General features: G+C 36.5%; 1 protein-coding gene across 3 annotated transcripts in view; it reads left to right on the forward strand.

Moving 5' to 3' along the window:
* Positions 1 to 24,962, forward strand: part of LOC102312415 (metabotropic glutamate receptor 4) — a 197,449-nt gene that overhangs the window by 156,023 nt on the left and 16,464 nt on the right. For all 3 annotated transcript variants that reach the window (XM_005926234.3, XM_005926232.3, XM_005926233.3), the window contains 3 exons: positions 4,184 to 4,338; positions 4,656 to 4,796; positions 18,517 to 18,717. In XM_005926234.3, the coding sequence (XP_005926296.1) occupies positions 4,184 to 4,338; positions 4,656 to 4,796; positions 18,517 to 18,717 (497 nt within the window). The remainder of the gene's footprint in view (positions 1 to 4,183; positions 4,339 to 4,655; positions 4,797 to 18,516; positions 18,718 to 24,962) is intronic.

Genomic DNA, 24,962 nt, shown 5'->3' on the forward strand with positions numbered 1-24,962 from the left:
TCGCATACTGCTGTTTCTGATGTCATTTAAGAAAAAAAAAAAAAAAAGAAAAAAAAGTTAACAGTATTTTGTCTATCTGCCATTCTGCAATTCATCTCATGTAAACAATAAGGTGGCGCATGAAAAAAGGCACATACCTTTGACGTTGCGTGACAAACTCTGTATTCCTCGTCCACACGTAAACGCAAAACCTGAGTTTTAAAAATATCTCAATTTGATTCGAAATTGATTCGAAATGTCATTTACGTGTGGACGACAGGCCCAAACGCATAAAAACAGCTGCACTTTCAAAAATACCTGTTTAGGTGTGGACGTAGCGTAAAAGAGTTAGTAGTTTATTATATTGCTACCTGTAATTTATTGCAGTTTACTTTTATTTGTTTAATTGTTTACTAAATGTTTGGGTTGTGAAATAAACCGCAATGGAGTTTGAAAACAAAATATGGGTGTGTGTGGTTGGAGGGTTTGTGCTGGGGGGGATTTTTCTGGTGAAACAAAGGCGGCCCAGCAAAAAAAGTTTGGGAACCACTGTGTTAAATACTGCAGACTGTATTAGAATTTATTGAATATATTACCTTTCTAAATATAATGTCCTACTCAGATGTTGATATTTATGAGTTACAAATCTGAAATCTGGTTATACTTGAATATGCTCAGTTCAACAAAATATAAATATAAAGTATAGCTCACCAGACTGAGAGCCTATTAGAAAACATTTGGCGATAGTGAGGAATGGAAACCCCACACACACACACTTTTAGCAGGAAAAATCTCACAGACTGTGGGTGAGGGAGCACAAACTTCCTCTGTGTCTGGTCAGAATGGAATAGCTAAGAGAAGTTAATGACATGCATTACTGATTTTCAAATGCACAGGAAGTGAAATAGAGGACAGGATCAGAGAGGTGTTGAGTGCAACATCAGAGGTCCCTCAGTACCCTTTGTCTTATACCAATGCTGTCATAGCTACAAAAGACAAATGAAATAGTTAAAACCAAATCAAATTATGAGTATCTACATTTATTCGAGAATTTTGGTAAAATATAATGGCTGATGGCTGATTTTAAAATAGAAATACATGAAATAACTTGCTAGTTACCAGAATCAGATGTTTTTTAGCTGATCAGCCATGACCAGTTACAGCCCATTCAGCTGAGTGTATATTCAATTGACTATTGATCCGCCGTAGCTAGCATGCACCTGGCCAGAAACATTACTACTGCATTGCCTCCATTCAGACCACATCAACTTAACTGTTCCACTCAGCAGCAAAATGCTGTGTAAGCTCGTGATTAAATATAAACAAGATATTACAAATGTAACATGCAAAGGGCTGTAATTGTATCTGGCGGCTGTAAAATGCTAATGCAGTAGCCGATAATTGCTTAGAGTAGCCTCTGCTGTTTCCTCATTTTCAACTCTCTGCCAATCTATGTATAAACTCAGTCAATCCTCACTCTTTATTGTGTTGTAATAGTTTAATTTAAAGTAATTGGTGTTCAACATTTATTAGCTCCAACTCGTACATGATGTACTGAGCTCACACAGCGCTGTTTGAGATACACAAAAAAGCTGCACACGGTGGGTACTAACACCAACATCAAAAACCATGTTGGAGATGTAATTATAGAGCAAGCCGTAACATGTAAAATGTTAGATAAAGTGAAATTCATTTTTAATTAAATCGTATTTGAACAAATGGCTCGGTAAAGTAACACTTTTTTTCAGAGAATTGTTTTGACTGAAAAAAAACATAGAAGGAGAAAATTGTAAAATTGTAAACTGTAAAAATGTATTGAATCACCAAAGTTTTAATCAAGAATAAGTCTGTACATCTAAATATTATATATGTTTACTAAAAAAAGATATAAACCTTTCACAGCAAAATGTTTTTTATCCAGCTACGTTTATTTATCCCTTTCAGGTACAGGTTACTTTGCAAGCCCAGAGTTTCTATATAAAGGGTATAACAACATACAGCATACCCAACAAAACCAGTCAGGTTTGTTAATGCAGCAATGAATGGTGATTCTGTATCACAAGTACTTATATACTTAGTGTGTCAGGGAGGGATTGACTACTTTGCTTCATTTTATGATAATATTTTCAAAATAATTTTGAATATTTCGTCCATTCACCCATATCCCTTCTATCCTGGTAAAGCACTTTAATCCAATTTGGCATCTGTTCTGCTGTCCCCAACTATTACAGTATACAACAGTAATGTTAAAAGTGTCCCCGCTTTTATTTGCAGGGAAACAAATGTATCAATTACAATGTATTATCTACTATCAAGATGAATTAAATTAAATAAATTGCTGTAGATTGAATTAGGAAAGAAAAAAACTTGTGGCTTTGTAAGGGGAAATGTTTCCCTGCAACCATTCAGTAGGCCAGTGTATTCACAGTGGAAAAGGGCAGTGATTTGGGGCAGTCTCTTGATAATGACCGGGGCAGACGTCCCAGTGCTCATTGACTTAATCCGGTCCTGATAACGGGTAATAGTCTGGATATATAGTAATTACAGAAAGCCAGAGGGATCACAGTACGGCATGCCTTCTCTATCCTTGAACTCAGGCAGTGTGAGCCTTCAGAAGACTAATAGGAACCCAAAATTGCCTACAAAGAAGGTATAGGAGACTGTGCGGTTTTGATGAAGCCCTTTAATATGATACAATAATTATATTACACTGCTATTTCAAGGTCATAGAAGTATAAGAAATAATATTTGCTGGGTAGCCTTTCACAGTCTAGATAGGTAGGTATGCTTGCACAATATAGAGATTACTCTGTGTGGAAATAACATGACCTATGTAGTAAATACATACATATAAAACTAATAAAATTAATTGTCACTGTGTTAGCCCTGCGACAGACTAGCGACCTGTCCAGGGTGTACCCCGCCTTTCGCCCTATGACAGCTGGGATAGGCACTAGCGCCCCCCCCGCGACCCTGAAAAGGATAAGCGGAAGCGAATGGATGGATGGGATGTAAAAATGTAACATTGAATTTTATTAATTGGTTAGTTTGTGCATCATTTTGTCATTTTCAACACCTGAAATTTATGTTTGACTTTACCACAGGTAAATAAAATTGCAGTGCTTCTATAATAAATATGTTTACATCAGCACTAAATTAAACGGCAGTGTTTAATGTAAAATGTGACCAAGTGATCAAAAAGCAAGAAATGCAAGTAACAAAGAAAAAACAACCAAAATATCAGATTTGTTGGCAAACTAGCTATATAAAGATTTTTACTTCAACATAATTCAGATTTTAGACCTTGTAAATACCATTTAAATTGAGTTTAGAACTGAACCTGGACTGTGAAAATTAATAGGAAGTGTAGGTGCTCATTCATGATCGCGAATCAGTGCCTCTTTACTTCATACTGCATTATTTTATATTATACTTCTCAGTCTGTGTATTCATATCACCATTACTGTAATCTCCTGACAGTGAAAAAAAAATCAATTTCTCTTTTTTTCTACATGATGGGCATAATTGCATTTTAAGACATGCTCATTTCACTAAATGTTGGGAGACCAGACTCAGAAAAAATCATTACCAGTCAAATATAAAACCTTGCAGTCATAAAACTAAAGTAAAGAAACAAAGTTAGCTGGATGAGTCACTGCTTGCCAAGTCATTTTTTTTACAAAGGTAAAAAAATGCTAACATTATACCCTAGTTTTACTTCAACTCGAATTCATGCGAAAACAACATGCACTGTGAAAATCTGAGTAAGCTGGTGGACACTTTTTGTGCTATATAAGGGCTGGTGTAAGAGTTGGTAGTTTTTCCACATGCCAGGTGGCTGTGCTTAAATTTTATGTCACTATGCTTTCTCGATGCAACTCTGCTGCTGCAGCAGAGCTTATTGGCAGTTTTTTATGACTCCCCAAACTTACATCCATTGGCAACAAGCCTGGACAAATGTGGCAGGGGTATCATTCTGCCACAGCCAAGAAGAATTCCACTGCACTGGGAAGGAATAGTGATTCTATGATGGCTTTTCAATTTTGCTAAACTGCCTGAGTATAAAACTTTGTCTTAGAATACTCTAGTCATGAAACAGCCTGATTAAACACAGTATGAACATATGTGTAGGAAATATATCAGAGAACAGCATTATTTCTATGGAACAAGTAAACATTACTTTATTTTTTTGTTTGTTTCAAAGGCGTCTCCTTCAAGCAGCTAAGAAGGCCAATCAGACAGGCCATTTCATCTGGGTAGGTTCAGACAGCTGGGGATCCAAAATTTCACCAATACTGCACCAAGAAGAGATGGCAGAGGGTGCTGTCACCATTCTACCCAAACGACAGTCCATCAAAGGTATTTGCACTGCCAAACTCTACCTCAATGCTCAAAATATTTAGTTTTCTTTGAAGAAAATCTTAGTTTGAAGTAAATTCTGTATTAATACTTGCACTTTACTGCATATTGTTGGTATATGTTTGCCTCCTTTAGTAATCTCCATTCTACCTTGAAGATACCAGATTTGACAAAAACAATTTTTAAAATCAGGGCTTTACAGTGTTGATAATTGCCTTTGTCACCTCAGTAAAAGGTTAACTCTTAATGTTCACTTTTGAAAAATTTTGGATTACCATTAACTGAATTTGCGCTGTTGCTGTTGGATTTGATTTCAGGTTTCGATCGCTACTTCATCAGCCGAACGCTAGAGAATAACAGAAGAAATATCTGGTTTGCAGAGTTTTGGGAGAATAACTTCCAATGCAAGCTCAGTCGTCATGCTATGAAGAAAGGATCTGGTATCAAAAAATGTACAAGTGAGTCAACATTTATTGGCAGAGGGGGCACTCTGTCAATGTACAGCTCTTGATCAATGACCAAGTTTATTGACTGGTTCTGCTGTGAATACATTGTGTGTGTGTGTGTGTGTGTGTGTGTGTGTGTGTGTGTGTGTGTGTGTGTGTGTAAGTAGCATGCACTGTTAAATTTATTTGTCATCAGGGAGAATGCAATCAAACTCTTCTAATTTAGGCTAAACGTAATGGGTGTGGATAAGTGAATAGGAATCTCTAATTTTCCAACAGAAATTAATGTGGCTGGCTAGTTCAATCTGCAGTGAGCGACAATGGCAATCACAAAGCTATACCACCAGATGTGCTGAAAATATAATCAATACTAAATCCAGTTGTCCCATTAGAAACAAGCTTTCAGGTCATTAAAATCAGTAGGTTATCCAGGCCTGTTTGCCACAGAAAAGAAGTAGTTTAAATCTGGCACCTTTAATACTTGTAGGCAATCAGTTTCTGAAATAGCTGCCTATATATATATTAAAGGATCTTACATAATCAAACACAAAAAGCCATTACTAAAAAGGCTGACTGTTCTATACAACTGAGATCTGTTCAATGCCCATCTATTGAGCCTTGATGACTAAAGACACTCTGTGAGTGATAATTGCAGCTGGGGATAGAAAATGAGGGCTGTGTCTTGTCATTTCCTTTTAAAACAGGCAATATTACATTAACTCCCCTTTACCCAGTGATTGGCCAGCTGTGTGATGGCGTGAAAGTATCATGGTTTCAGTGTCTCTTACAAGATGATTTTCTTTCTCTCATTACAGAAAAAAAATTGTCGTGTTTCTTATTTACAGCAACACTCTAAATGACCTCCAAGAAATTGCAAAACCAAAGATTTTTATTGTCATTTAACCTACAAATCTCCTTAAGATGTACCTCCTTGGAACAACACTGTCCCCTTTTGATAGATCAATACATCATACAAAATAATTGTTTGTAAGCATAATACACTTCTAGTCCACTTATATATATATATAAACTGCTTAGAGCTTGGATGTAAATCCAACCTATTAATCAGCTTCAGTGATATTTTCATATGACAACATTAGAACAATGACAAAATGTGAAACCTGATAAACCCACAGAGAAAAACCTCCACTCGTTTTTTTTTTTTAAATCAAGCTTGCGTTTTGTTCATTTTCACTATTCTTAAAACAGTAGTTTTCTAATTATCAATTAATTCTATATTGTGATCAAATATGTCCTAGGCATGGTCACTACCTAATTAAATGTGACTTGTTTCCTTAGAAACAAGTTATGAAGAATCAGAATTTATTCAGTAGAATTGGTTATAGGTTATAGAATGGTATAGAACATAGGATATATAGGACTTTGACTACAACAAGGTAAAACATCAGCAAAAACACTGCCTTAACTTCTAGCAACTAATCAGTGCAGTGCAACCAAAAACTTGTATGAGTGAGGGAAAATGAGAAGGTAATTTGATATAAAACTGGATGCTAAAAAAAGGAGGAAAATTCATTCTAGCACAATCAGATTCTCAGTGGAATCAATGACTCAAGATCTGACATAGAAACAGTCTCATGCTAATGTCAGTTTAATGGTTGTATTCATGTCAGGTGCCATTACCAGGAAAAAGCAGAAAGCTGGGTAATCTCAATACTCTAATGTGCATGAGAAAAATCAAATTCAGAGCCACCAAATTTCAGGACATTAATGATGGTTCTTTATAAATGACAAACTGAAAAGTGTCTGTTATGGCACCAAGATTCAGAATTAGACTCATGTATTACGTAGACACGTCTTATCCTATTTTCATTGCATCAGTTTAACAATAACAATTCAGATTAATGTCTAAAACATTGGTCACCTCATTTAGAAGTATGCTAAACATGTCATATACAGTAAATTGTTCTGGACGAAATGCCTGCGTGGTCACAATTATGCATTCTGTGACTGCTTTCTGCAGAAAAAAGTGACTGTCATCTTGCGTTTTGCAAGCTAAACACAATTCTTTTATTTGGAAAGATAAAGGCAGTTTATGCGTTTTTGTAAAGTATGTAACTTTGTTACAGCTGCATTTTTGTATTTCGTTATTTCATCATTGTATTTCATTAGCAGTATAATGCATAACTACCTATTTCTAAAGTGTGTGGTAACAGTAAAGTTCAACAATATAATTTCAGGATTTTCCCTCCCACCAGGCGATGACGGCTTTTGTCTTAATTCCAGGTGATGTAGAACGCAGCAACCTCAAAATGCCACCAAATAACAAAGGAACACATTAAATTAGTAAAACAGAACATGAGCTTGAACATGCAAGTTAAACAGTACCACGGTGACTTATTTATAGTCTCTTAACAACACTGTGTTCTTGGTAAAACAGAGAGATGCTTCAAACAATCCACACTTTCATGAGATTTCTGTATTTATCTGTTGTCATGGTGGCTGCTCTTGAGCTAAATTGCTGCTGCCCCTTTCTTCCTCTGAGTAGCCTCCAAGGTACAGCAAATTTTACGGGCAAGAGTTGCAGTAATTTCACTCAGATTCTTTTGTAAGTACTGTCACTACTACCCATTGTTACTTTTGCAAGAACAATCATTTCCTGTTCCCACTTCAAGAGTTTCTTAGTCACTGGAACACTCAACTGTAACATATCAACATGTGTGAGTTATCAAGAAACATCTTACAACAAACAAAAGGAAATCATTTAACCCTTAAAACCCTGTTGTTCCTGTGACTGCTTTTTATAAATTGGAGCTATGTGATATCACTCAAAAAAGATCTGTGAAAAAATAACCAACCAACCAACCATCAATATGATTAGTTGAGCATGTAATTATCCCATTTGTATGATATCAAAGCATTTAATCACACAATGGAAGTAACTGACAAGTGATTTATGTACCATAACAGCAGGGTAGTAGTAGGTCATCTTCCACAACCAAAGCATTAAAGGATATTTGAGTTAGTGTGCAGGGAAAACAACGGAGAGTGTAGGTATGATTCACATTCTACTGCTGTCCTCATTCCCAGTGTTCTTGTATCTGTTGCCACAAAGGACAAGGTTTATTTTGCAGCTTCAGATCCACATTGTCACCTCTGAGCCACAGGTCATTTTACTGTTACATTCAACAACAAAGCCTTATAGAAAGCTACCTGTAAACAGCCGATAAACTGAGACTATACTGTCCTCCAGTTTCCCCACTGTTTCTGCCATTATCAGTTCCATGTTTGGTGTCACTGATACTTGGAGGTCCCAGAACAGAGCCATACCACCAAATATAAATTACAGCAGATAGAAAAACAATCTGTGCGGAAAGAATGCAGTTTAAAATGATGTTGGCAGACAATAGAAAATTTAACCAGCCACAATTCTTGAAAATCTTCAAAACAATATCGCAGAAAGAGGAAAAGCAGCACACACATTTTGCTGCATTTTAGTTTTTTGTTTTTTTTTACACTCTCCACAAAACTTAAATACGTTTTAGGTCACATTTATCCTCTTTCATAGGGTCCCGTATTTTTATAATCACCAGTTTAAAAAAAAAAAAAAAAATCTTACTAAAACTTTGGACAGTTTTTTTTGGGGTTTTTTTTGAGGGGGGGGTTGTTTTGCACACAACCATAAAAAGCACCATAATACTCCCAGTTACAGAAACTAATTAGACCCCATAGGAAATCTGAAAGGTTCACATGTGAAATGCTGAATTTGCAGAATTCAACTTTGCCTTCTGAGCTATTCACACTTCACTGTACTTAACAGTATTTCATGCTAGTGAACCGTAAAACATGATCCTGTTTTGCAGAGCAGGATGAACAAGAAATGGCTGTGAAAAAGCATAGACTTGTGAAAGGAGACAAGTCAGTCATAGCAGAGAGACACTGCACAGTATGATACAGTTATACTTACCAGTAATGAGCAGGGAAATATGAATCATAATTTCTTTAGGGTGAACAGACACTCTAGTCCTCAAATCTGCCACAAATACTGTTACAAAGCCATGACACAGCACTGTTTCTTTACTTGTCTATTTGCTAAGTCCCTGGGCAAGATACCGAACCCTAAGTTGAACCTGATGCATCCATCAGTGTGAAGAAGACTTGAAGAGTGAAAAGCTCAAATTGAGTAGAAAGGTGCTAAATCAGAACGCTGGAAGCTAAAGTCAGGGAAGCCCAGAGATTGGTCCAGGATGAAAAAGAGGTACAATATGTCCAAAACTCAGACTCAAGAAACTGCCAAAGCAAGGCTCACAGCTTTGGGCACAAGGCTGAAGAGATATGCCAGAGAAGCTGAGGTCAACAGAATAAATGACCTGTCCTCCAAAAAGCACTCTCAACTACAAGGGAACACTAATACAAGGGCAGAGCTGAAACTGAGCAATATTGGTTGAACATCTGGAATAAAGCAGATGTTCAAGCAGACCACAGCAACCTCCCTCCAGGTCCAACCAGACAAACTAACCAGAGCACTGCCTGGATTTGCTACAAGAAAGCCTATGATTCAATGTCCCACACATGTATATTAGAGTGCTTCAATCCATTCAACAGGAACTGTGAAATAAAACACAGTTGTTGTCTTGTACTCAAGAGTTGAATATACCAAGGTGATGCACTGCCCCCATTGCTGTTCTGCATAGACGTTAACCCTGTAAGTCAGGTCATCGCTAAGAGTGGATTAGGAGTGGAGTCACCATCAGCCACATCCTGCACATGGATGACATCAAGCTGCATTCCAGAAGTGAGATATTGACTCAGCTCACAAGGATCTACAGCAAGGACATCAGGATGTCATTTGGACAGGATATGTGTGGCTGAATGGTTGCAAAGAAAGTGGAGGTGATCTGGACTGAAGGGACGAAGCTACTAGAATGCAGAAGAGCAGATAGACAGGACATCTAAACATATTTGAGTATCCCACAGGCCAGTGGGAACTATGATAAAGATGTACAAAGGTCAGTCATAGCCAAATACTTCCCGAAAGTCTTTGGTACGAATAAGATACAAGCCATCAATACATACACTCTACCAGTAATCAGATACCCCAGTGGAAGAATAAACTGGCTACAAGAGGAGATGGAGGCCACTGATGTGAAGGCATGAAAACTCCTCACAGTGCATGGATGTCTCTACCTGATATCTAGCAGCAGTTGTCAAGGAGCAGAAAACCGCAGTTGTGATAGATGTGGCAATCCTAATGCACTTCCAAGTCCTAGGAGCTAAAGGAACAACTGTAGCAGTTGCACAAGACCTGAAATAGAGTGTATGTGAATATATACACTTTATATATATGTGTGTGTGTGTGTGTGTGTGTGTGTGTGTGTGTGTGTGTGTGTGTGTGTGTGTGTGTGTGTGTTTAAACAGTTAAGACATTTTATTCAGCATTTCCACTAATTAATGTTTTCTTTCTTAGTGGGCTTTTGGCAAAGATAACAGCTTCTGCAGGTGCACTGCTTCTTCTTGACGTCATTTCAGCACATGTTGAGGGTCACAGTTGGAGTGAGGCAAACTGGCTTGAGTCATTCTATTGCTTTGTATCCCTGCAGACATGAGTCATCAAGGCTAGCAGCCACAAATACATGTCTGCCTGACTGCCTGCTCAATTGTCTGAATTCCATTGCTCGATGAAAACATCAAGAACACACAATACAACTAAACAGTGTGTGACAGCCCTTTGATTGTCTTGGGATCATAGGCAAATGTCAAGCTTTGGATTAAAGATCAAGTACAGGAACAAAATTAATTTTTTTTCTCTCTGTCGAGAAAATATTGACTAGCTCGGAAACAACCAAAGGGGATATCCTATTTTATAAATCATTTAATTTATCCACATTTTTATACAAATCTGTTATATTGAATTATTGTTTAAAAGAATGATAGGGAGGGAGAACTACAATATCCATTGATTGCAGCTGCGGCAGTGATTTGGTGATTACGACAATGCTTTTTAATTACAACAGGAAATTGGCAGAGGTTTGTAATCCTTCATGGACATTGCCATTTTTCGAGATATAGTCTATATTTTAAGATAAGGAGGGTGGCAATACACTAGATTAGAAAAGAAATGTGATAGCTACTGTTATGATACTTTTTTGTTATATCCAAGATACTAAAAACTGGGTATCTGCGACATGAAAAAACAAAAATGACTGAAAACCAACTAATATTTAGGTTTACTATCTGTCTGTGGTACATTAACAAATCTGAAAACCCTCAAACTGTCATGGTAGTAGAGCTGGGCGATAGAACGATAACGATATGTATCGCGATATAACTTTTACTCGATAGCTTAATTTCTCTATCGCGATAGACCTCGCCGCTCTTGTCCTCTTTAAAAAAAAAAAAGAAAAAAAAAAAGATCAGCCAATCCAAATTAGGTAGCGCAGAGCCGAACCAATCACAGCCGCAGCGTCACGTCGCGTGACTTGTAACGTACAGCACAAGTGCCAAGCCGCACGTGTGTTTGTTTGGGAAGCAGCCAGCGGGTAATGGAGGAAATAAGTGTGCCGACTAGAAAAATCAACCGAGCGTGACCAAAGAGAAAACAGATAATGGTTCCAACGCCGGAGAGATTGTCGAACGGAAGAGCCATAGAAGTTCCGTAGTGTGAAGGTATTTCGGCTATTTCAAGTCTGACAAAAAACAGAGTAGCGTGCACTGTAAATTGTGCCGAAAGCAAGTCGGGAAATACAATAAACTGGTGCATGCGTCACACTGTGCGCCACATTATTGTTTCGGTGAAATGAATTTCTACAATACTGTTACTGTTAATTCTACTCTCTGCAGTGTTTAAATGCTTACATATACAGTTACTGTCCGTCCACACATACGACTCGGCTCTGCTTCTATGCCCCAGCTTTGTTTACTTTTTCCCACCGAGGCTTCTAGACTTCTGATTGGCCAATATTTCTGCACGGTTAGGAATCTAGCGCCACCTGCTGCTTTGGCATGTTCATAGCAGCGTTTTCCTTCATTTCTGCCTTTATGTGTGGACGGGATTATTTTTTAAAACGAAAACGGAAAATCTCAGTTTTCAAAAATACCCGTGTACGTGTGGACGTAGCCTCAGTCTCTGACTGGAAGCGCTAATTCGTCATTCGGCTTTTGTCAGACTAAAGTAACTGTTAAAACTGTTTGAAAAGCTAAGCTATACAACAAGGAGAGATTGAGAATTTCCTTTTAGTTCTCAGTTTATTTGATATTGACAAAAGTTAGTCAGTTTTGTCTGTTCTTCTGTAAAACAAACTAAGATTTATTTTTAGAATTAATATTTTGTTTCTAAGTGGAATTGACAATTTAGTCTGTTTCGTTTGTTCTATTTTGAAACTTAAACGCTTTAGCGGCTGCCTTTTGTGTAGTTTGCAATATTTGCCTTTATTTATCTGAAAAAGTCTCATGTTCCTTAAGTACATCTACCCTGTTGAACTTATTATGGGAAATAAATATTTAAATAAAAACAAGCTGCTGATTATTTCACATTTTACTTGTGAGCAACGGCACATTTAAATCTTACAAATATAGTTATTTGGCTTATATCATGATAGATATCGTTATCGCCTGAAATGAAAAAAACATATCCTGATATGAAAAAATCTCATATCGCCCAGCTCTACATGGTAGCAATGTTTTAGTTTTTAGTTCATCCAGGTATGAGTTACATCTCAGTTTTTTTGTGCTCCCCTGATGGAAATATGGTGCTGCTATGCTGTACCTCATCAAGGCTGCAGAGCAGAACAATAACTACTGTCGCCAGCTGCAGTCCAATATGGTGGCATTGGAGTTGGAGCTAGATCATTTAAAAGAGTGTGTGTGCCTTGTTTTGCACACATGTTCAAGTATGTTTGTGTGCCTATGCCTCACTGCCACTACAAATACTCTTAGTCTGTGAAACACTGCATTTACACAACGTAATAGTACCGAATGATCTCAGCAGCCTATACAGTGACCATAAGTTCCAAGGGAATACATGCCTCAGTCACCCAACACCTATATAGTTAGTAACTATATAAGAAAAAAAGCAAGAAATCCAAGAGTTCTGTGTTGTGTCAAACTTTAGAGTGGGAGCATATGGTTTATATTAAGCCATCAAAATTTGTATACATTCTCATTCTTTCATTTTTCAGCTGTTTTGTTTGTTGTGGGCAGAAATCTGCAAGAAACAAAATGATGGAGAATACAAACAGCGAGTGTGAACATTTTAGATACATTTTAAACCAGATGTAAACAAAAGCGACATAATTAATAACTTGTACTCTAATGTAGCTAAAAGAGTAAAAACTAATGTATCCTATATAGACAGTAATGTAGCACTAAAGCTGCTTGAATTGTAAAGCTTTATATTTACAATATATAGCGGGCAGCACTGTATCCTTACAAGAAAGCACAATAAGTACATTAGTTGGGCAGATATTCCAACTAATGACTAGCATGATAATGAAAGAAAGCAGATCATGAAATCAGATTTTTGCTTTAGCCTTCACCTGGAATGAAAGAGGACAAACAGAGAAAATTTACCTTTAATCAAAAGAACATTGTGAGCAAGAGCATACAGGATGATCTGGAGCTTTCTTGAGTAATATTTTTTCAGAATTTCAGGGTTTGCCTTTATAGAAACTCCTCAAGCACTGATTAAAGGATACAGTTGCAAGGTTTCATCTTCATTCGCATTAATGCTTGTTTTGCACTGGTGACCTTACTGCTGCACAACTCAACATGCAGTTACTGTTTTCCCCTCAATTTTTAGTCAGAAAAGCTGCCTAAAACTTAAAAGTAAACATCATAATATTTGTGAAGGAATGGTATCTGTTAAAGTAAGATCAAATATGCTACCTTAAGAAGGATTTCTATATAGATGGGACTAATGAGACATGAGTTCCCCATATATTTTTACCCAGTCAGTTCAAACAGTTTTAAGCAATAGCAATATGGATAACAATAACATTACTTAGTTTTTTTGTGATAATAATTAATGTGTGAGTATTTGCGCTTTCCAAATTACAAAGAAAGATGTCAGTGAGCCACTCATTGATCTGATAGTGAACTTGGAAGCAATTTCCCCAACAGACATTATATAATATACATTATATGAACCATTTAAATCAGGAATGGGCAATTGATTTTCCAAAGTTGCCACATGAGAAACTGTGACTGTTTTGGAGGGCAGGACCAATAAACTGACCTCAAGTTTGCTCAATGTTAACTTTATCTCTTTATAAACTATTGGTAAGGCAATGAAAATGTAAAATAGGCATAGTAAAAATCAACATTTACAAAAATCATTGCAAGACTTAACTTTATACAAAGTGCTGTTGCTGTTTTGTTTGTAGGTTAATTACTTCAGTTCTTTTTTTCCTTGTTCAGTGAGAGTCTGTTTAAACTCAGGTTCAGTGAAGGACAGCGGACAGATGATTGTCACTGTTAGAGACTCTGTATCTGCATTTGTATTTGTTTCATTCCTGAGAATGTTTGTTTATTTCCAAAGAGAAAACAAAAAAAACCCTATTCTGTGCATTTGTCCTTACATAAGGAAAGTTTTCCTCTATGAAAGAATAATGAAAATCCAACAGCGATCCTGGCTCAAAATGCTCTGCCAGCAGTGACTCTGACTACAGGTCGATGAGGTCTTGCAGAACATTACTGGATGCATTATCCACACTGCAAGTGAAGGGAGAGGAAATCATGTGCATTTCACTCTGAACTGTTTTGAAGTCTTCAAATCCCCATGAAATCTCATCAAGAAGGGCTCCTAACGTAAAACAGTACCAGCCGTGGTGATCAGCCAATGGTATGGCTTCTTTCACTGTTGATATGCAAGTAAGAATGTTGCTGCCCAACAGGCTTGACAGAAACAGCAACTTTCTCATGAAAACCTTGCCTAAGCTATACGTTTGATGTGCAGCCCTTGCCTATCAGTTTGGTATTTAACTGCTTCATTAGTGCACATCAGTAACAAATCAGTGATTTACCTTCAATCTGAGAGCTGAGAAATGTCAATGGCTTTCTTCTCACAAAGCTCTTAAATTCCTGCTCTCAGGTTGCATATATTTGTTTTTGGTTTTTTAGCATTTTATTACCTGACAGCTGTATGGTAGCCTATGTCTCCATGCAAGCTGTTTCATAATTACATGGAACAAACTGTCTGTGACACAGTGCTATTACACTGACGAAGTTAGCTATTTTAGTTACATCAATCACATGGTTAAATTTTAGCACTAGCAGAAAACCTGGTGTATAATACAGTACAAACATATCAATTAAACTTCTCATTTTAGTCATTTCTGCTTTAAAAACCATTTGTAGTAACACCTACCATTTTCAGCCTTAGCTTATCCAAGCATGCAGCTACTTTCTTGAACTTGCATGCAGAATTTTCTTTTATTGCACACATTATCACAGAGCCAGGAAGGAAAAGTTTAAACTGTCCACTTAGTTTTTCAGCTGAAGTTCCAGATTCCCTTCAGTGTCTTTACATCTAGCTATTTTTCACCTGGAGGGGCACATTCATAAATGCTTGTTTTTTTTCCTCAGCACACTTTTCACAGTTCGCTAAACATTGTCTGATCAGCTCCCCATTAACAATAGCTCAGTATTTTGTGTAATTTTGTTGGAAATCACATAGTTGGTCTTGAGCACTCCATCTCTGGATGTGTAAAACTTGTTGTCCTTGTTGCTTCTGCAGCTTTGCAGGAAAAGGTTTAGATGTCCGTTCCTGCTCTGCATCAATAAAGTTCTTGTTTTTCTCTGTGTGTTCAGTCTCATAATGTTGAATCAAATCCTTAAACACAACCATCTGCTCTCCACAAACTAAGCATATGGCTTTACCTCTCACTTTAGTAAAAAAATACTTAGAAGTCTTTGTTTTGTTTAAAACTCTACATTCTCCATTAATCTCTATTTTTAATGTGATTTCCCCCCCCACAAAAAAAAAAAAAAAAAAAATCACAAAAAACTGTAACATATTATAGAAATATTATAGTCAGTCCTCTACAGGAGGTTAATTATCACTGTCATATCACACATTACTATGTGTATATTTTGCACTGAGTGCACACAGAAAAACACCACTCAAACTGCATAAATCACATAAGGCACACATACCATGCCCACACATTTGAAGAGATACATTTTCCAATCCCTTTTTCATTATTTGCAAATCTCCTCTAGAAATGTATGAACAAAGTATAGCACAGAATCAACATGTAAAACATGTAAAACATAGCTGCAAGTAGCAATGGTCAGGGTCGACCAAGACTGAACTATTAACATTTACCTCCTTCAAAGAGAAAATATTTTAGCAAGTACTGCAGTTAGAAAGGTTTTGGAACGTACTTATTACAGCATTACCTATAGGTACAACTTTTAGAGTCTGGGAATTTAAAAACTTTTTTTTTTTTGCACAAGCATCTAGTATTAGAAACAATTACTATAGTGTTCCTACAATATGGCTACTTGGATCCATAATCATAATCTTTAGATTACTTAATTGGTTCTTAAAATATAAGGCATAATAATTATTAATAGCTTAAAATAAGAGAACTGTGACTTCTTTGACACTCCTCTATGGATGTGCTTTAACCACAATTGAAAGAAATGTCACAAAGTATATAAAGTCCTCTCCCTTAATGATTGCGAGCGGATAATTCAAATTAGATTTTTGATGTAATTATTATCAAATGTCAGAGCAAAAACAACTCTTCTGTTATTGTGAAACAGCTTGCAAATGCGCAGCACACACATTTGCAATTCTAATTGATTATTACTTTTTTGCTAATTTTCCACATTGTGTTGTTGTCATTAGCCATTAGTGGGAATTATACTTTGAAGTCTTTTTCGAGAAGAGATTGAAAAACATTTTCTTCTCATGCTGAGCAGAATTCAAAACCAGACGATCTAATTGTTGTAAAAATGCATTAACCTTTCAAAACATAAAGAGACGGGGTGACACAAACCATCTACTGAGCTAATGAAAATGAATCTCAACTAAAGGTTGTCAGGTTTCAGTGTGATTTGAACAAGCTGTCACCACAAAGAAAAATAAAGTGTCACGTTATACGTACTTTCAACAGTCACTTTTCTTTCCTGTCATATTTTCTGAGATTGTTTTGCAATACGCTCTAATTCATGTTCTTTTAAAAGCTGAGCATCTCCTAAGATATTTGTCACATTCTGTGCAGGTGAGGACAATTACACTGCACACAATTAATTTCAGGTTGTTAAAATTCAGACAGTAATCCTCCTTCAATTGTAGGCAGCAGAAAATTACCAACCATCACAAAGAGAAAAGATGTGCTCAAATGTGTTTCAAATAAACGGCTGGTTAAATTAGTGCACACGAGGTATGTCTATCAACTCTCTTCTTCGGAGCAGCACTAAAATCTATTGGAACAAAATGTGAGACCTGTGACTCTTTGTCTTCTTCCCATTTCCCCAATTCTCGCACAATTTTCACATCTTAAAAATTAACTAACAGACAGAAGTTTAGAGGGTTCGTTTTAGATTTGCAGGTGAATGTAAGACATTTGGCTCCCCTGTTACCGCATAACAAAGACACATACCTCAAGGCAATATAACAGTTATCAACAGGCTTCTTCCATGATATTTGCCTAAAACTTTAATGATAAACAAGCTAATGTGCTGTAAACTCACTTTTTTCTCTCACGATACCTTTAAAGGTTCAAACTCTAAACCTTGCAATTAAACCCCTGTACATTCTGATTGTTGCACACTTCACTTAAAACAGCAACAGTGTCTAACTGCTATTTTTTAAAGCTTGACCTACTTTGTAGTACACTGGATGATAAAAAGGATTAAGCTGCTAACTGAAATCTTACTTACAGAGAAGAAAACCTTAGTTATGATTGATATACACCTGTCATAACTAATTGCATTAAAACTAAAGAATGATTAGAACTCTCTTACCATCTCTACCTTTCCTTCCCTGCCACTCAACCACTCTGAACGCATGATTAATGTGCAATAGGTAACATATAATGTTGTGGGGATAAACACTAAGAAAACATATGGATAAACAACTGCAACATACCTTGCCTTATCAAGCAACATAAACTTTTCCTTAGTTTAAAAGATAAAAACTCATTTCAATTAACATCTTTGCATGATGCAAAGTCTATCTAAAGCAGTGCAAAAGGCAAATGAGGTTATACGAGTCTTGTCGAATATTCCTGAGTTGGTCTAATCAGTGATCAACAGGCCGTAAAGAGAAAGGCTTCACAAGAGAGCATTTTGGATTCTGTGGAAAGAGATTCTGTGATTGATGTTTATAAGAGATGTTATACAATTAAGGGTTAACACGCACAATTCAGTGCCAATCTCTTTCAAAATCCATCTAGTGGAAAAAAGACTCTTTCACAATTGAGCATTCCGGCTTCTTGAAAGGTTATCATTTGCTTGATTTAAACATTAGCAATCATTCTTATTTTATTTTTTTCCACTGATTACCAAGCAGCTCTTTTGTTCTAAATATGATGGTTTTTCATATCAAAGATTCTAGTCATGACTGTCTTTCAAGATTGCAGCAACTCAGCCAGTAAAACACAGCATGGAAACCTAAGTAAAACATATAAATTAAAGTAAGCAGTGAGCATAATCAACTTGTTTTTTTTGTTTTTTTTTAAAAAATACATTTATGGAGTTAGTTTTAGGTTTGGATTTAACAAATTCTTTTCTTTTTTTTTTAAATCTTGTTATTGTTTTCTTTCAGACCATGAGCGGATCGGAAAAGATTCATCATATGAACAGGAGGGGAAGGTTCAGTTTGTTATAGATGCAGTGTACGCAATGGCTCACGCTCTACATAATATGCACAAAGACCTCTGTCCTGGAAAAGTTGGCCTTTGCTCCAAGATGGACACTATCAATGGCACACTGCTTCTCAAATATATCCGCAGTGTCAACTTTACAGGTATGTATTCCTAATTCTGATAAAGCACATAACCCTAACCCATTTTGCTGTGTGAAAACAAGATAGACAAGAAAGTCTGGGAAGTATTTTCAGCTAAAGTATCAAATAGAATGAAATGTCTTTCCTTATAAACAATATTTATCATAGGGATGTGTCAATATATCAGTCAACCATCAAAACAGGTCCGGAATACCTTATAGATGTGAGTAGTACACAACTTTTTGGTGCATTTTTGGGTTCACTAGCATATTTGTGCAGAGACTTTAGTCATATACTATGCAGTGGTCTCAAATTATCAGGCGTCTGAAAGTAAATCATTTCCAGCAAGTACTGAGGCTGAGATCCGTAGGAGGATTGACAATCACCAGCAGAACAGCATGTTTTATCATGGTTGATGATGTGCAGGAACTGCGCTTTGTGAGATTTCCTGCCTTATCATGTAAGCATTGAATTGCCCACACAGGAGATCTGCTGCTTTAAGTACAAGTACACTTGCTGCTTAAAATTATATGTAAATGAGAGTGGGAAGCACGTTAACATAAGGCACAACAGAAATGGGCATCGGTAGTTTTCCAGTAGTTGTCCAATGTAAAGTGTCACTGGCAAAAACAGGATGCAGTTGTCTCTGAGACAGAAAGAGATATGAGTTGATTACATTTAACGTAGCTTCATGACTATCCCTGAACTGTGACAGTGTATGATTTGAGGGAAATCATGTTGTGCTTATAAAACTTTATAAAGGTCACAAAAACTGGAATTTTTCAGACTTTAGTAAGCAAATGTCAATACATATTTCATCGAGTTGTTCTTACTTTTCAACCTGCTGCCTCCATAGTGTAGTGGTTAACATATTCATTTAACAAGTGAAAGGTTGCTGAAGCAGTTCTAGCCAGGAAAACAAATCCTTTCGTCAGGAAGGGAGCAGCTAATAAAGTAGCTTTTTCTCAAACTCAGAAGTTCAGCTTCTCTCCGTCTCTTTACAAAACTGTAATACTTAAACTTAGAGAAATACTGTTTACCACTAGCTGACCCAAGACAAAAAAATGGATTTCATCTGGTTTCAGCATGTGATTAAAACTGCCACTGTTATTTGCATAATTTCACAAAAGCCTGTATAATGACACTATGAAGTAGACCCGACCTTACCGTATTAAAAAAAAAAAAAAGGTACATATATACACAGCATGGGCATGAAGATAATCTTGTAGTTTGCAAAGATTGAATAAACAACATATGAAAATTTGAGGTCTACCTTAGGTCAGTGTAAGTAGTTATAACAGGTTGAGTTAATTATATGACAAGAGAAGAGGGCCATGCAATCAAGCAGAATGCAACATGAGTGGTCTGACACAGTCTCCACCTGCTCCACCCTCACAGATAATTATATAGTAATGGACACATTTATTTCTATGACAATTATAGAGTGGGATCTTTTGGTCAGGGATAATCATTCTACAGCTAAGTATGTGACAAGAATAATATACAGTAAATTACACAATTAAGAAAGTTGTCGATGAAGCAAAAGACATCTGCTCCACTTCTTTGGAATCCAGACGTCAGTTGCTAACGTATCTGTCTGGAGCTTGGCCAGTAGCTTCGATGAATCCTACTCTTAGTGTTTATAAGCGGGATGCTTTCACACATAAAATGCTTACATTCAATTCACATAGACCTCTAGTGGCTGTAGGAATTACACAGTTCAGTTACACATTTCAATCACTTACAAATGAAGTAAACAACACTGCCGCGTCTTATAAATAATTCCTCTCAAGGGGTGGGGAATAAATACGCATTTTTTAAGTTAATGTGTTGGAAGAAGAAAAAAATGAGCAAGCATAAATATCTGAACAGCACTGACAAGGACCTGATTCTAAAAGCTAGATAAAGATATTCTTAGGTTTTCCTTATCTTGGAAGTACCAAGTTTGGCAACTACCTTTAAAAATAAGTCCAACTGGCTACAGGGTCATGAGCACCCAAGATTCAATAAATGATAAAGGCTGGAAAGGCTGGGACTATTGCACACCATAAACTTTTAATGAAAACCTTGGGCAAGAGATAGCTGTAGGATGCACTGCAAAAAAGGTAAGCTGACTGTGGCAGTGTGATATTCTGGATAATCTCCTTCTGGTAAACTCTGGGTCCTGGCATGTGGCATGAGGCATGTGGATTACATAAATATTGTTGCCGACCACATATACCAAATCATTTTTACCTCAACCCATTATTTATTTTCTCACCAATTGTCAAGAGCACCTGTGTCACATCAGCAAAATCACTTACTAGAGAATTTGACTTCTTTTACCTTCAGAACTGCTTTAATTGTTCATGGCATAGAATCAAAATAGTGTGAGATTTTGTTCTATTTTGACACAATATTTTTCACATTTATGACATGAATTTACCATTCCACCTCACCCCAAAGGCGATTTGGAAATTAGAGACTTCACTGTCATGTTCAAGAAACCCGTTTAAGATGATTTGAGCTTTGTGACATGCACATTATCTCGCTGGAAAAGCCAGTCAGAAGATAGGTACACTGTGGTCATAAACATTGTCAGAAACACTACTCAGGGCTTTCTTTAATCTTTACTACTACTATTTTAGTACTAAAATGTATTACGAAAATATAACACACAACATTCTACCAGAACAACCAAAACATACAGTTGATACAAAGTATGCTTTCACATTGTTTACACCCTACCATTCAAATGTTGCAGCAAAAACTGAAACTCATCAGTCAACGCAACATTTTTCCAATGTCCTGTTGCTGAGCTCTGTTTCCTGTTCACAGCTGACATAAGTAACATCTAGTGTGGTCTTCTGCGGCTTTAATCCTTCAAGCTTTGATGTGTTGTGTTCTCAGAGATGCTCTTCCACCTACATTGATTGTAACAAGTAGTTATTTAAGTTCATTTTGTCTTTCTATCCTATCAAAGCAGATATCAGTGAGGTATTTCGCACAGAGAATTCCTAGATAATGGAAAATAGATAAAGGATGCCATGTATAGTAAACTAAAAATAATGTACCACTGTAAACTGATGATGCAAATCAAAGTAAAGAAGAATCTAAGTTTAAAGGCATTCTCTTCTACTCATTCTGTTCACATCTGTCGACAGCAGAACAATTCCCTTTACTAGATGATTTTCAGACCATAATCTTTATTGTAGAATTTGTTGTGCAGAAAGATCACAGTAGATGAGCATTTCCTGAAATACCCAGGCTGTGAGTCCAAGCTCCAGTCAAAATAATCTTTCTTTCCCATTCTTATGATGAGTTTTAACTTCAGCAGTTCATTTTGAGCATGTCTAAATGCAATGAGTTGCTGCTATGCAATTGGGTTATTAGATATTCGCATTGACAAGCAGTTGGGTGGGTGTACTTAATAAAGTGGCCGGCAAGTGTATTTTTGTCGTAGCTGCTCAATTGTTTTTGTGCTCTAAATGGTACAGTATTCCAGCCTTAATTTCAAGTGTATGACCTTTCGCTGTACCTGTCTCCTGATTTGCCACATTCCCTTCCATGCATTATGTTATTTTTTACCTAATAACTACATAGGTGTTCTCTGATGGTAGTTGTCTGTTTGTAATGGAATTTGCCATACTGCAAAATTGTTCAGGAATTGTTTCAGAAAAATGAAAAAGAGTTCAAGGTGTTAACCTGGCCTCCAAATTCCCCAAAGAAAGGAATTAAAAATGTAAGTCCTTGGTTTGTTTTTTCATTTCCTACAGACAACCATTATTTGCTTTTAACAACCTTTTCTTGACTCAACCAAGTACAAAGTAAGGATTTTAAACACAAAACACCCTCTTAGCCTCCTACTGTAAATACAGTAGCAAAGAGCAGTTATAAAAGACCAACAATCTGCTCCATCTGTAAAACAGATGACAAAATTATATGATATAGCAGACAGGCATCCAACTGTCCAGTGATTAGTCAGGGCCTAAATTTTGTGTCTGTTTGACTTAAGCAAACATGAACTCATTCGTTCTTGTCAAGGATAGTAAAGTTTAATTTGACTCTTGTGTTTGCAGCTTTCAGTTTTCATCCCTGATGGACACTGAAAGGAAACACTGCAGAACTCAGGAAATTTGTCTATGTCAAAAGTGTTTGTGAGTGTGCTTATTACTGTGCAAGGAGGTCAGTCCATATTTGTGCAAAATTAAACAAATGGAATAGGTAAAGACATTGTTTAGATTTGTATCCAGGAGTCATCTTTGGTTAGTTCTAAAAGATCAATCCTCATAGCACCATAAAACTTTAATCAGCAATGCTATATGTATAGATGTGGAGTACAAAATTAGTGTTCTTCAAATCTTTATGCATTATTTTATTCATGGTTTTATGTTACTGGAAGGTTTGTCAGCACTGAAGCCATCGGATTTTCAACAGCGATGGCTAGAAAATCAATGCTTCACATTACCGGAATCCTGCCTAGCTCGCTTTGCTTTTAAGAGTCTTTCAGTTCACAGAATCGGAGACTAAAAGCTCTGAACAATGTCAGCATCCATGTGATCCCTGTGTATTATGGGAATTTTCTATAGACATACATGCTGACTAAAGGCTACCCAAAACTTTACAAATATTGTACATGAAATTGATACTTTTTGATCCATGATTATTATCTATTATAAAGTGAAATAAATTGATATTGGTTAGATTTAAGAAAAAGTCCAAACTTAATTCTGTTTAATACTATTTTTCCGTTTAGCGTTATAAAGTAAACCTTGCAGCCCATAAATCTGATAGTAGGTAAGTAATATTAACAATGTCATAATTAAATATTTGTCTTTTAGTCTGGGGTTTCAACATAGCTATTTATACAGTATGTTTCAAATTGTCAAAGGAATTACTCCAAGTTCTGTTTCTTACGGTCTCCTGTGGTGGTGTGTCTATTAACAGCCCAGAGAGTGGGTCTGGGAAGAAAAGATAACCCAAAAGCAGTCAACAGGTATTGCATTTACACTGACACATAAGAGGATGGGAGGGCACAACAGTCAGTGGAGGGTATTATTTACATGTCGGTGTTAAACAGAGACAATGGTATCAAGGGTCTGGAAGTCAACAGTGGAGTAACAAAATCAAATAAATAAACAAATAACACAAAGGTGAAAAGGTCAAATTTTCATATACACTAGGGCCGAACAGCTACCTTCTGGTTACAATACAACAGAATGTTAAAAGCAAAAGATTAAGAGAAGTGACTCTCTGTCGATATTCCTGACCAAAATGCTATTTGTTAGGAGGTTTAGTCGGTGCAAATAGGGTTATGCAGAAGTTTATGGGAGGATTTTTTTATCACTTGTCAGATAAAGCATGTCTCATATCTTCAGAGCGACATATCAAGTTAAAATACAAAAACTTGGGAAATTTTATATCTTTATATATTCCAGAAAATATCACAAACAGTAATATATTACTCTGAATCCAGGACTGACGTTCATGCGTGGTATGGAGGGAATTTTAAACTTCACTGATGTATGCTTAGACTGCTCATTTTTCTGTTTGTTTATTAGCCAGAATACACCAACACTAGCATGACAAATTTCACAAAACATACTGTAGATGTGGAGCAAATCATATGTAGTGTTGATCTGGATCGTATTCTTAAAAATGTTCAAATATAACAAATTTAAGCTTGCAGTGTGTGTATATACCATAATAACAGATCTTAAGCAAAACACCAAACTGTGATGGTCTGATACTATTTGAAAGACTACATTATTCTTGAGCCCAATGTCATAAAAGACAATAAAAGCTGAAGAGTAAATACTGAAAAGCTGATCAGCAACACCTTGGGGCCCTAAATCTGGCAAATTGATTCGATAATAACCATGGAAAGGTGGTCTGGGAACTGTAGCGTCAGTTCTTGCAGTACAGAAAGCCATGCAACTGGAAAGCAGTACTGTCCTTAGATTTTTTGTAATGTGATTTAAAAAAAGATGAAGCAAGAAATAAAGTTCACTAAGATGGCATCAACGACGCCAAGCATTTAATGCCAAAAATGCAAACGTCATAGTGACGCAACAAAAGAATATTGGAATGGTCAAATATTTGGATACTGCCCACATTTCAAATGACCTGCAATGTGAGTACTTGTTAATCATGCCCATGCATTAATGTATTATCCATTTGATTTCCATGTTAGTAAGAAACACTTAGACTCAGTCTTCAGTTTCCTCAAAATGTAGATCTCCCAAGATGTGAAACTAATTGATTAAGGCAATCAAATTAGTGGAAAT

The sequence above is a fragment of the Haplochromis burtoni genome, unplaced genomic scaffold (genome assembly GCF_018398535.1).
Source record: "Haplochromis burtoni strain Fernald_Lab_line unplaced genomic scaffold, NCSU_Asbu1 Contig_91, whole genome shotgun sequence".
In the NCBI taxonomy this organism is placed as follows: Eukaryota; Metazoa; Chordata; class Actinopteri; order Cichliformes; family Cichlidae; genus Haplochromis; species Haplochromis burtoni.